The sequence below is a fragment of the Rhinolophus sinicus genome, chromosome 4 (assembly GCF_057876585.1).
Source record: "Rhinolophus sinicus isolate RSI-liver-muscle chromosome 4, RSI-T2T, whole genome shotgun sequence".
NCBI classification, from domain to species: domain Eukaryota; kingdom Metazoa; phylum Chordata; class Mammalia; order Chiroptera; family Rhinolophidae; genus Rhinolophus; species Rhinolophus sinicus.
Window position 1 is genome coordinate 19327069 of NC_142504.1, and position 14714 is coordinate 19341782.

Consider the following 14714-nt stretch of genomic DNA (forward strand, 5'->3'; position numbering starts at 1 on the left):
TAAACAGAGTGATAGTTAACAGAATAACTGATGGGTAAAGGTGGCTTGGGAGAGCTAGTTGCAGATAAATAGAGTGGTTAAGAAAAACTTATTTGAGGAAGTGGTATTATAACTGGGATCCAAAAGGTGAAATGGAGCCAGTCATAAAAAGAGCAAGAAGAGCATTCTAAGGAGAGAAGAACAAGTAATAACATCTGAAGCAGGAAAAAGCTTAGCGTGTTCCAGGAATGAAAGAAGTCCAAAGTGGTATGAAATGATTAGGCTGGAAAATTTGGCATATTTTGTAAGACTGTTAGCCATGGTTTTTATACAGGTTTTATTTCAAGAGAAACAGAAGATCATTGGAGGAGTAACGCATGGGATGACTTTATCTGTTCAACTTTTTGAAAGATCACTCTGGTTTTTCTATGGAGAATGGATGGAGCAACAACAACAGCAGGCAATTTACTTAGGAGACTATTACAATAACTAAGGTGAGAAGGATTAAGGCTTGGATGAGATGGTGGCAGCTGGTGTGCAAACAAGTGGACACAAACAAAACAGAAATAAATTCAGAGATATAGGGAACAAAACAAAACTGATGGTTGCTAGATGGGAGGGGGGTAGGGATGGGGGAGAAGGTGAAAGGATTAGAAAATGCAAATTAGTAGTCACAATATAGTCACAGGGATATGAAATACAGTATGGGGGATATAATCAATAATATTATAAAGATTCTGTAAGGTGCCAGATAGACACTGGACTTATCAGGGGGATCACTTCATATATTGCGTGTAGATGCCTGACCACATATGAAGCTGAAGCAGAACAATATTGAATGTCAACTATAATTTTTTATATATATGTGTTATATATATAATACATATATATTATATATTATATGTATTTATATATATATATATATATATATATATATATATATATATATATATATATATATATATATGTATACCGTGTTTCCCAGAAAGTAAGAACGAGCCCATCAGCTTTAATGAATCTTTTGGAGCAAAAATTAATATAAGACCAGGTATAATATTACATTATATTATGTTATATTATATTATACTGGGTCTCATATCATAGTAAAATAAGACTGGGTCTTATATTAATTTTTGCTCCAAAAGAAGCATTAGAGCTGATGGTCCGGCTAGGTCTTATTTTCAGGGAAACACGGTAGGTAGAACAAAATTCTTCAGTTCCTGATGCTTGTAGATGAAAGCAGTATTTATCCTAATCAAAATAGGTACATAACGCAATGATTCCCGGAAATGTGCTCATCAAAACATTAGTTCCATAGACTGTTACTAGGTGTTAGGGGAAAAAATTAGGTTCCATAGTCAAATAGGTTTGGAAAACTTGGATTAAACAGAGTCTTTACTATGCTTATCTGTACTGTGTGTATCCAAGAGGAGGCTGTCATATATAGTGTTTTCCGAACCAATTTGATCATGAAATTTTTTTTCATCAGGTATCTCGAATATTTCCAAAACAGAACACTGGTTTGAAAAACAATAGCATAACAAATGCTACATTACTAATGTGAACAAGGTTTCTTTATAAATTTAGTAACCTCCTAATAACTGTACACAGACATATGTATCTTTTTAGCTACTTTCCCTTTTATTATTTGTTCTTTAAATGGATGCCCCTGTATTTAAAAGTTCCAAACTTTTTTCTTTTTTTTTTTTAATTAGTTTCAGGTGCACAAGACAAAGCAAAACTTAGACGTTTATCATTTATATCCCTCACACTGTGTGAACCCCCCTCCCCCCATCCACTATCCCTCTGTACGTTCCCAAAACCTCTCACCTTCCCCTTATCCCCACCCCCCCGCCCCTCTAGCAACCCTCTGTTTTTCCTCCATGTTTCCAAAACTGTTTCTGATTAGTTCATTCACTTATTCTTTTCTTTAGATTCCGCATATAAGTGAGATCATATGGTATTTGTCTTTCTCTTTCTGAAAAAAGTTCCAAACTTTTTGTAAGAAACTTATTCTTCATAATTGTACATCTGAACCCTGCTTTAATACTGCTAGAATACAATTCAGTAGAAGGCAATATCCTGGATTCTAATCAGGAATTTTCAAAAGACCCAATATAAAGAAATGTTACGTAAAAGGTGATAAAAAGATATTTTTTCCAAGGAACACTCATACACTGTTGGTGAGAATGCAGACTGATGCAGCCTCTATGGAAGGCAGTGTGGAGGTTCCTCAAAAAATTACGAATAGAATTTATCCATAAAGACACGTGTGCTCCAATGTTTATTGCAGCTTTATTTACGGTGGCCAAGACATGGAAACAACCAAAATGTCCTTCAATAGATGAATGGATAAAGAAGTTGTGGTATATATACACAATGGAATACTATTCAGTGGTAAGAAAAGACGAAATAGGACCATTTGTGACAACTTGGATGAATCTTGAGATTATAATGCTAAGCGAAATAAGTCAGACAGAAAAAGCAGAGAACCATATGATTTCACTGATGTGTGGTATATAAATCAAAAACAATAAAAGAACAAGACAAACAAATGAGAAACAAAAACTCATAGACACAGACAATAGTTTAGTGGTTACCAGAAGGTAAGGGAGGAAGAAAGTGGTAGATGAGGGTAAAGGGGATCAAATGTACGGTGATGGAAGGAAAACTGACTCTGGGTGACTCTGGGTATGGAGATGGAAGGAAAACTGACTCTGACAATGGGATTTATAGATGATGTAACACAGAATTGTACACCTGAAATCTATGTAACTTTACTAACAATTATCACCCCAATAAACTTTAATTAAAAAAAAATTTTTTTCCTCAATGAAAGTTAAGGCTGCAGCAAAACACAACTCAAGGGGGTACCATTCATACTGTACCAAAGAATACTGTCTAACAGAGAATGTTCCATATCTGTGTTATACAATATGGCAGCCAGACAATGTGGCATTTGAACACTGGAAATGTGACTGAGAATGAGGAACTGAATATTTAATTTTATTTAATTTTAATTAATTCAAATTTAAATAGGCATATGTGGCTGTAGCTAACATACTGGACAGTGCAAGTCAAGAATTATGGCCCAGAAGGTGTCACTGTGATGTGATAGGTGACCCTTGGGGTTTTGCAACATGGAGGCTTCACTTTGGGGTAAAAAATGAGAAACCACTTAAGTCTATAGCAAAGACTCTCATAGTTTTAATAAGACACTACTGAAATCCAATGAATATACTCAGTAAAGTACCATCTCTCTAGCTAACAAACTCAATACATGTGACTGGAAAGCATGCATACTGTTTAATACATAAAACTACTAAAACAGAATGTCCTTGTGAATTATTCATTTCAGACTTTACAATTTTTAGTCTGAATACAACTATACTAGTCTGAATAATTAGTCTCCAAAATTAGTCAATAAAACTTTACTATTTTATTATTATTTTTACTATTTGTTGCACACATATTTTTGTTTTTTAAAGTTCACTGAAGAGGCATTTTTCTATAAGGTTTGTAAGGAAAATAATTTGAAAAAAGGAAACATAAGTCCTTTAGCCTCTAGGATATGTACCTTTAGGTTTAGGAGGCAAAATTGATAGAAAATGCAAATCCCAAAACTACCTTTTGATTGATGACAATTTTGCCAAATACAACATAAAGCACATCTCTGCCTACATACCTCTCAAATAGAAGAAATAATTACATAATACTTATATTGTATATACCTAACGAAATAGGAGGGTATGTTTGTTTTAATCACTTATATGTAATATTAATGATCAAACTTTTCAGTGTTTTCCTTATAAGTATTGAATAAAGCAGCAAAGATATTAACATTTCATTTGGACTTACACAATCATATCTTCATTCAGCTTCTCTTGAGACTGTGTACAGTTCCGATAATTTGCTGTAAAAGTTTTTTAAATTATAAAGGCAATTAATTGATAATTGGCCATACTGTTTCATACATAGTCCTCCAAACCAAATATAGTACATTCTGAAGAAAATGAACTCAATGCCTACACACGGGTTTATGATCACTTATTTTCTAGTCTTTAACTTAAAATTTGAAATAATTATTTCCAGTCTCAAGAAACTCTCACACAACGTGAAAAATTACAAGGAAATACTAACCATGTAGCTCATACCCAGAAAGAATTCTTTAGGACATCTCTGACTTCAGGCAACAATTTTATAATTAATAGTAATAAAACTCTCCTTTCCTGCTGAGATTATGCATTTAGAATTCAGTTTGAAATACCAGGGAATAATTCAGAAAGTCCAAGAAAAAACAAGAACACATGTGAAAGTTCCTGAAGCAGTAGTCATGGAAAAAATTTAAATGAAGCTCATTGAAATATGTTGAGTATAATAAGAATAGCAACATAAACAGTATTTAAAATAATCCCTGGGTTATAAACTTTCTATGTAAAGTTTTCTATATATCTTCTGGTAAAGTAGAACTGACAAAGTAGAAGTATCAAAACCTAGTAAAAAGTTTTAATGAGATTAACTGAGCTAATAAAATAAATATTGTTTCTAAAAGTGGTACCTAGAATCACATAAAAATGGCATAATCTCATTTTGGAGATTATGTTAATAGAGTTAACACATACAAAAGGTCAGTGCTGGCATAAAAGTGGGCCCCGATCAATAATAGCTATGTTCATATTTTCATTTGTAGGAGCAAATAACCTTCTATTATCCTCCAGAAAATCAATGTTGGGAGGTTGACAGTATACGCCACAATGAAACTCAAAAAAATGAAAGAAGCCTTCAATAAAAACAAAAATTAAAATTCAAAGCAGTATCAATCAGATACACATATGTTTCGCCTCTCCTACCTAAAGTTGGTAAGGCAATCAATTATGTAGTAGATGTAACAGAAGGAATACTCCAAAGCATGCCTTATTAGGTTGCTAGGATTTTCCTTCCTTCCTCCTTGTTTCCTTCACTAATTCATTTAGAGAGATAGACATAGTTGGCAATCAATAAATATTTGCTCAGTGAATTGGCGGTTCTATTTGTTTAACAAACAGAATCACATCCTTAATTTAGCTCCAATGATTAAAATATCAAAAAATTAGTAACTGTGTAGACAAGAGATCATCACATGCAAGAAGACAGAGGTAGAAGCAATGGCTTTATTACATTCAAACAAGATTGGGATACTTGAAACACAAGCCTTCAGGTGGAAACCAAGAGGGTATACACTAGTATTAAAGTCAAATAGGGCACAGAGGGAGGTATGCTGTATAAAGCTAGGCTTATGTCTAAAAGACAGTCAGGTTTTAACAAGACATGTATCCTAGTTATAGTAAGTAGCTATAAGGATACTTCCTACAGTGTAATTTGGAGAAAACATGTAAAATCAGGGAATTATTTTTGTAATATCTACCAGATAAAAGAAAAGACTGGATATTCACTATGTTAGTGCATAGGAGAAATGCTAGAATTTACATCTAAAATAGTTACCTTGATGGACATGACCCTGAAATAGGATGCTACAAAGGTAAGGATACATGAAGGACATCTATAATTATTGGAAGTACAAGGGCACTTGTTTTCTACACCTGATTGCCAGATTCCCTTCCTATCTTTATTCAGAGTATTTGTCTTTAGTACTATAATTTTCTGCATGTTCTCTTCAGCTTCTTTGCTGAATTATGTTTTATAGTGCCGTGCATGTGTATACACTATTAATGAAACCATAAATAGTTATTTGAAAGATTTAGCCATTCTCGATTTCTTCTTAAAGGGTAAATTACAGATAAATTGCCCAGAATAGCGTAAACCTGTGATTAAATCCTGATATCAACATCACTTCTGATAGACAATTATTTGAATTCCTAGAGAGACCAGCCGAGTTATATATAATGGGTCTCAGATGATTTTTATATACCACCAGCAGACAGCCATTGGAGTTGAACTGCAACCTCAGTCCTCTTCTGTGTCTCCAGCCTACAGGTCCACCCTGTAGATTTTGGACTTGCCAGCTTCCATTATTGCGTGAGCCAATTTTTAAAAATAAATCTCTCTTTTGCCACACACACACACACACACACACACACACACACACACCCTATTAGTTTTATTTCTTTTAAAAATGCTGATGAATACAGATTTTGGTTCTTTAGTCCCTGGCAATAGAGAAGAATAAATGACTTAAATTATTCTATAGATATTGTTTAACACTTCAATAATCTGTGTTATAATCTTACTGTTTAACACTTTGAGTGTCCAGCAATATAGGAAAGTAAATAGTATACTTACTTGTGTTGGTTTTGGCTAGACATCCACTAATAAGGTTATCACTCATTTCTCCTAAAATCAGTGACAATACAGGAAGACAGGCTCCGTTTACCATCGATGCCAGTAATCCCAGGATCATGAGAGTGATGTCCAGTCTATCAGCAAAGCGGAACTGAGGAAAACAAACAAAATATGGTAGCATTACAGTTGCAAAAAAACGGAAATCAAAAACCAACCTGCAGTTTTTATCATCAGTAAATGTTATTTTATAAATTAATGAGGAAACTAAATAAATGTATAAATATTTACATATAAAGTTAAAAAAAAAAAAAAAAGCGGTCCCCAATCCTAAGGATTTACAATGCATTTTGAAGAAGTCGAAACATACAAAGTAATAAAATCAGTACAAATTGTAGATCTGTGACACAAGTCAGGTCAGATGTGGGTATGAATCAGTAACTTTCTTACATTTGGTTGATTCTGGAATAAATTAAGATATTGCAAAAGACTGCAATGACAACTGGTTTACAGACAACTGATCTTCAAACTTTCAATTATGTAGGTTTACCAACATCATAGCAATGATAAAACTAAGTGCAGTGAATAATAAACATCTAGTAAAAATTAGTTCGCCAAATGTATGACTTATATTTTTTGTTCTTATTTTAAATTCCTCAGTTTGTTTTTCTACCCAGGACATCTATTATGTAAATTAGGGTCCATAATAATTTGCAAAGCTGTTTAGAATAAGAAAGAAACAACTGAAAGTCAAATACTGAATGCTTTACATTCTGTGCTACAGCAGGTCCCTACAGCACTATTCCAAAAGTAAAACATGAACTTAAAAACGTAAATTATTTATTTTACCAAAGAGAGGTCAAGATAAAATGTATAATGGTATTGAGATGAAATTAGATTTGACTAACAGCAAGAGGAACTTAGTACATATTTTTTAAGTAGAGACTAAAAACAATTTAATGTTTTTCCATTCATTCGCGCAATAGCTAATATGTATTTATGGAGTAACTGCCATAGCATTGTACTCGGCACTACAGATTATAAGGGGGCATCAGCTCCTACACCTTCCCCCAGAGTAGTGTGTTATCTCCTTGATAAAATTTCTCACGTTCTGTTACTTCCCAGGTTTTTTTTTTTTTTAATTTGACTTTTGAAAAAACAGGTACTGTTTCATGTATATTTCTAGGAATACTGGCAACCAGGCTGACTTAGAGATTCGAGTAGGTGGAAAGCCTGTTTTGGGAACACATTCCTGAAAATGTTCCTTGAACATAATCCCAAAGAAGTGTGCTGACACACTTTTTGATGCAAAGGCTTTACAAAATATTTAGATAATATTTTGTATTTAAAAAGGATTTATAACAGTTTAAAAATAATAAAAGCAACTCATATCAATATACTATCATTGGAAAATACTGAAATGTAAACATAGCGTAGTTTAAATCACACGTAATTGCTCACTACTCAGAAATAATCTCTGATAACATTTCTGCATCACAGCGTGTACGCACACACTTTTTTTTTTTGAAGAATTGGGATCATTGTATGCATATTGTGTTTTTTTCTTATTGCTTATTGTGGAAATGTTGGGTTGACTATATATTTTTTCCTATTGGACAGAATATGGTGGTGAATCACTTGTTTTAAATTCCTTTCCCCCCAAAAATAGATGTAAACTATCAAACAATCACTCTGTGCACTTCTGACAATTCCTTAAAATTTTTTGATACACATACATTCTGATTTCACTTACTATCTCAATAGGTCCAACAACTTGGTTTCTTACTTTAGGTAGGTGTTCTGGCAGTTTTCTGGAAAATAAATATTTAAAATGTAAAGGTTACAATGTGAATGAAATTTACAACATTTTCCAGTTATAATTGTGCCGAAGTGCCAAATTTCATCCTTGTTAGCAAATTTATACCAGCACTGAAATTTAAAAAACAAACTTAATGATAGACAATACAAAGATTTTTGGCATAATCACTGGGAAAGAAAGTGGTCACTGCCTGTCCACATTAGTTAAAGTAACAACTGAAGATACACATCTGGAGTAGAATTTTTTTATTGTGGTAAAATACACATAACATAGAATCTACTGTCTTAACAATTTTTAAATGTACTGTTCAGTGGTACTAATTTCATTCACATTGTTGTGTTACCATCACCACCACAGAACAATACGAATCTTAAAAACCTGAAACTGTTGTCAGCCTCTGCCAACCACCATTCTACTTTTTGTCTCTATGAATCTGACTACTCTAGGTGCCTCATGTAAGTGGAACCCTACAGTATTTTGTCTTTTTCTGATGGGTTTATTTCTTAGCATAATATCTTCAGGGATCACCCATGTTGTAGCAAATGTCAGAATCTTCCTACTTTTTAAGGGTGAATATTATTCCATTGTATGTATATACCACTTTTTTTTTTTAAATCTATTCACCCATTCCTCAATCAATGGAAACTTGGGTTGCTTCTACTTTTTGGCTATTGTGCATAATGCTGCTATGAATACGGGTGTACAAATATTTCTTTAATTCCTGCTTTCAATTCTTTTGGGTATATAACCAAGAATGAAATTTCTGGATCACATGGTAACTCTATTTTTAACTTCTTGAGAAACTATCATGCTGTTTTCCATAGGAGCCGTACCATTTTACATTCCCGTCAACCATGTACAAGGTTTCTCCACATCCTCACAAATACTTGTTATTTTCTGTTTGATTATATTATTATGATTATTATTATTTTCCCCCTTCTTCTGCCTCCCCGCACCCCACCACTCCAGTTCAAGCCATTGTTTCTCAGTCTAGTTGTGTAGGACAAAACTCCCTGGCCCATGCTGGTATTATGAGCCTTGCACTCCCCCTGGCTGAGGCAGTTGGTCGGCAGCTCACGGCAGCTCTTTCCAGCTGCCGGCTGCTCACACTGGCTGCCAGCCGCTCCTGGCAGCACAGGGTAGCTCACGGCAGCACACAGCAGCCCGAGGCAACCCAAGGCGGCTCATGCCAACCTCCCGCAGCTCACTGCAGCCCAGCTCCAGGGAGAGCTGTTGTTCACCATCTTAGCTGTAGAGGGCGCAGCTCACTGGCCCATGTGGGAATGGAACCCACAACCTCCGCGTTAGGAGCACAGAGCTCGAACCACCAGAGCCACCAGGCTGACCCTATTATTATTATTTTTAATAGTAGTCATCCTAATGGATATGACGTGGTTGATTAGAAGTTTTAATCTTTTGTAACAAATTGCCCAAGAGCAACTATGAGCTTGAAATGAAGGGAGTTCTAATAAGTATACATTGAACAAGTGTATGTGAATTTTGTCTCCCACTGAAGAGACAAAATTTCATTTTGTAACTCACATTTCAAGGAGGTCCAGATTGAAAATGTAAATTTTATCTATTTATTTCAGGGAAATTTGTTAACTAAATCCACACCCAATTCTTAAACATTAATGGAAAACTGGAAGGGATCAGATTTTTTAAGTTTTTTAAAAAAGATGTCACAGAAGGATGAATTTCTGACTCTTCTCTCCAGCTTTTTAACATACTGTTCCATCAGTTTTGATAAACGACAAGGCACTTAATTTTATTCTACTTGAGGTTAATAATTTACTTACATAACTGGGCCAATTTGCTCAGAGATGATTTATAGATGACAAAACGTGCTTTAAGATTATAAAGCCCTTCTCCCACCCTAAACACAGATTTTAAAGCCTAAAACCTAGTAAACACTATTTTGATAAATTCTGTTTCATGAAAACATTTGTCTCCCATTGACATTCATGGAAAGCCTTGGAAGGAGGGGTAGGGTAATCTTTTAAAAGGCTCTTTTCTACTAGAATTGAAAGTGAAGAAAACACATGGGCAGGTATGGTGGAAGCTCCCCTTCTGGCTACTGTAGCCCTGCATTACTGAACCAAGTGATCTAGAGGGGTCCTCTTGAGTTTTAGTTCATACTTTGAAATGTAACACAATGATTATAGTAAAAGTGAAAATGAAATAGATTTTATACCATTTGCATTTTAAATCTCTAAATTAGTGGATTATATAGGTGTAGGAAATTTTTATGACATACATATACACACAGACGTCTAGTCTATTCAGTGAAAAAATAACCAGAATTCAGTATTTTCTTTTATTAAATGTACCATGTGGAATGAAGGATCCAAAGAGAATTGAAATGGAAATACTCAGGTATTTTTCCTCTATGTACTGGTAAGCTACAAGAAATTTGGAAGAGGAGATATCTGAAGTAAAAATCAATAAATCCTGTGGTTATTATACTTCATAAAATTACTATTAAACCAGTTATAACACTGATTATGTTGAAGTCAAGCAAAATGAAAATAGCATTGCTATTTTTGGGGAAAAAATAAACTTCTTTACTATAGCTGTGAAATAAGGTTGCATAACACTTTTTAGAATTTAGGCAAAGCTTACCCATTTCTCTGATAATTTTCTTGCATGTCTTCAGCTCTTTCAGAATTTTCCATCATATTTACAATTTAATTATTCTGAAATAAAATAGTAACAAATATATCATGACTTATGTAAAATTCTATCACTTAGAATTTTAAGTGATATAAAATTGTTGACATAAAATTGTTCTTTACATTCCTAAGAGTTTCTAAAAATCATACTGCTAAGTTTCACTCTGCCTCTCCAACCCCCCACCTCAACTGAAGTTTCTGGTTAGGTAGCTCATCTATTCAGATTCTATCATTGAATTTATAGTTTCTTTGTTTCATTCTGGGCTTATATGTGGAGTTAATGAAAATTCTGGAAATGGAATAAAAGAAGGAAAGCCAGAGTCGATGGCAATGCAGTGTTTTTCAGAATATTTCTACTCTACCACTGATTTGACTGTAATAGATAAAAATCTTTAAACTATCTTATGCTTAGTTTTCTCTTTAAAAAAAATGAAGTAGTTTCTGTTAGCCAGCAGTTTGACAGAGGAGGGTTTTCTTGTTTATCAAAGATAAGCAAGTCAGAGCTTCTACCATTTATAAATTAATATTTATAAAAAATTAGAATATTTGAAAACCCACTCATCACTAAAAGTATATTAAGCATAATTAAGATTCCTTTGGATGACACTTCAGAATCTTAGCTTAAGATACCAATTATTTACATAAGTTATCATTTCATTCCAAATGTATAGAGATGTTTGGACTCAATTTAGTTTGTTAGGCCATATAACATATTACCTATATTGAGATCATTATTAAGAATATAGAGTTAAATTCTAGAGTAGAATTATGAATTAATTAAATAATACCTAAACACCTGAAAAAAACAACAACAAACCAATACACTTTGAAATAGTAAGCTTCTCCATGAAGAAATGAATTCTAATGGGTCAGCTTTTAGCGCCTGAGAAAGAAGGCATGACACAAATACACTGGCATATTGTTCCTTTTTCAGGAATTAATGGTTGTAACTCTACAGAGGAAATCTTTACAATTGCTATACTACCTTTAAACCATTTCCAGTTATTTGACGTATGTGTACAACATAAGAAAAGTAATAGAATAGACTCTATTAGTTTGCATTTTATAGAAATTAGCAATTATATAATAAAACTCATATTCATAAAAAGAAATTAAAAAAATGAAGCTCACCTTGGTAAGTGCATGATCTGTTCATTTACATCAAAATCATATGTGGTGTCTCTTCTCAACAAATAACTGCAATTTCATACCAAGCTTATTTTCTGATCATGCTGTATCTGATTACAACAGATATTATGTGAATTTCAATGAAAGCACAGTGTGTTCTTCACGTCATACTGCACTTGGGAAACAAGGCAAGCAAAGAAAATTATTGAGCCAAATAAACACTCTGTTTAAAGATCTGTAGTGTCTAAATACCCACTTTTCTATTGTCTAGTCCCATAATATTTTTAGTTAGCTGAATTAGCAATTATAATAACTAAAATAAATCTCTTTAATACGTCAATGGTACATTTGCATAACAAATAATCACTGAGTACTACTATTGGCAAGGCATTCATTCAATTACCTCACTGTTGCTATCTGAAAATAATCACCTCCTTTTGCACTTTACTCATATCTGTATTATGTTCATTAACACATTCTGCATTATATTACAATTTCTAGTTACCCTATTAGGTTATATTTCTTTATCTATTCCTTCATGAATTCATTGAAAAAAGTTTTGAGCTTATACTATGTGTCAGCTACTAGTTTACAAAAATAAAAAGATATGTTCCCTTCTCTTGAGGAGCTCACATGACTTATTTTTTTTCTCTGTACTACAGCCTTGCTACTCAGCGTGGTCTCAAGACCAGCAGCATCAGCAACACTTGGTACCATACTAGAATGCAGAATTAATTTTTTTTTGAATTGTGGAAAAATATACATCACATAAAATTTAAAATTTTAACTATGTTTAAGGTACAATTTGGTGGCATTAAGCCTACACAATGTGTGTAACAATCACCAGTAGAGAACTTTTTCATTATCCCAAAATGAAACTCAGTACCCATTAAACAATAACTTTCCATTGCCTGCTCTCTCCAGTCCCTGGTAACTACCACTGTACGTTCTGTCTCTATGGACTGCCTATTCTAGGTATCTTAAATAAGCAGAATCAAACAATGTTTGTGTTTTGTGTGTTAGACTTATTTCACGTAGCATGTTTTCAAGGTTCATCCATGATGTAGCATGTATCAGAATTTCATTTCTTTTCAAGGCTTTTTATCCATTGTGTGTGTGTGTGTGTGTGTGTGTGCGCTTGTGTGTGTATCACATTTTGTTTATCTATTCATCTGTTGATGGACATGTAGATTGTTTCCTTATGGCAATTGTGAATAGTGCTGATATGAACATTAGTGTACAAGTAACTGTTTGAATCTTTGCTTTCCATTATCTTGGGTATATACTCAGGAGTGGAAATTCTGGATCACATTCAACTTTTTGAGCCATACTGTTTTTCACAGTGGCCGTACCATTTTACATTTCCACCAGCAATGGAAGGATTCCAATTTCTGCACACACTCACCAACACTTATTTTCTGGTGTATTGATAATAGTAATCCTAATAGATGTGAAATAGTATTTTACTCGTATTGTGGTTTTGTTTTGCATTTCCCTAATGACTAGTGATATTGAGCATCTTTTAATGCCTTTATTGTCCATTTGTATGTCTTCTTTGAAGAAATGTCTATTCAAGTCAGTTGCCCATTTTTTAGTTGTTTATTTAATAGTTGATTTATAGGAGTTCTTGATATATTCTGGATATTATACCCTTATCAGATATAGAAGTTGAATATATTTTCGCCCATTCTGTGGGTTGTCTTCTCAGTCTCCTGATAGTGTCCTTTGATGCACACGTTTTTAATTAAAAAAAAAAGTTTTTAATTTCAACGAAGTCAAATTTATCTAATTTTTCTTTTGTTGACTGGGCTTTTGGTGTCATAGCTAAGAAGTCATTTCCAAATTCAATGTCACAAAGTTTTCCCCATTTTTCTTCTTAAAGTTTGACAGCTTTAGCACTTATATTTAGGTCTTTGATAGATTTTCAGTTAATATTTTTTTAGATGGTGTAAAATAAAGAGTCTAACTACATTCTTTTATATGTGGATATTCAATTTTGCCAGCACCATTTGTTGAAAAGATTGTCTTTTCCCTATTGAATGGTCTTCACATTTTTGTTGAATATCATTTTATCATATATGCAAGGGTTTATTTCTGGGCTTTCTATTCTATTTGATTGGCCTATAGGTCTGTTTTATTCTACTAAAACACTGTTTTGATTACTGTACTTTTGTAATGTATTTGGAAACTAGAAAGAGTGAGTCTTCCAAATTTGTTCTTTTTCAAGATAGTTTTTGTCATTTGGGGTCCCTTGAAATTCCATAGAAATTTTAGGATGGGTTTTCCTATTTATGCAAAAAGATGTCACTGGGATTTTGGTAAAAATTGCATTGAATCTGTAGATTACTTTTAGTAATATTGTCATCTTAACAATATTAAATGTTCTAGTCCATGAACATAGGTGGTCTTCTTTCATTTCTTAGAGTAATGTTTTGTAGTTTTCAATGTACAAGTTATTCTCCTCCTTGGCTAAATTTGTCTCTAAGTAGTTTATTATTTTTGATATCACGAATGAAACTGTTCCCTTAATTTTATTTGCTGATTCTTGTTAGTGTACAGAAAAGCAATTTTTTTTTTTAGACTCCATATATAAGTGAGATCATGTGATAATTGTCTTTGTCTGACTTATTTTACTTAGCATAGTGCCCTCAGGTTTATCCATGTTACTGCAAATGGCAGGATTTCCATTTTTTTAATGGCTGAATAATAATACTCTATTACGTATATACAGCCAAGTGTCCCATAATGACATTTCAGTCAATGATGGATCACATACACAATGGTAGTCCCATAATATGATAATGGAGCTAAAAAATTCCTATTGCCTAGTGATGTTGTAG

At 33.3% G+C, this 14714-nt stretch overlaps 1 protein-coding gene across 1 annotated transcript in view; it reads right to left on the reverse strand.

Annotated features, from left to right (window-relative positions):
* Positions 1-10749, reverse strand: part of ABCB5 (ATP binding cassette subfamily B member 5) — a 92874-nt gene extending 82125 nt beyond the window's left edge. The window contains exons 1-4 of the mRNA XM_019726706.3: positions 10697-10749; positions 8009-8066; positions 6259-6409; positions 3838-3892 (exon numbers count right to left, since the gene is read on the reverse strand). Of these exons, the coding sequence (XP_019582265.3) occupies positions 3838-3892; positions 6259-6409; positions 8009-8066; positions 10697-10749 (317 nt within the window). The remainder of the gene's footprint in view (positions 1-3837; positions 3893-6258; positions 6410-8008; positions 8067-10696) is intronic.
* Positions 10750-14714: the final 3965 nt, after the last annotated feature.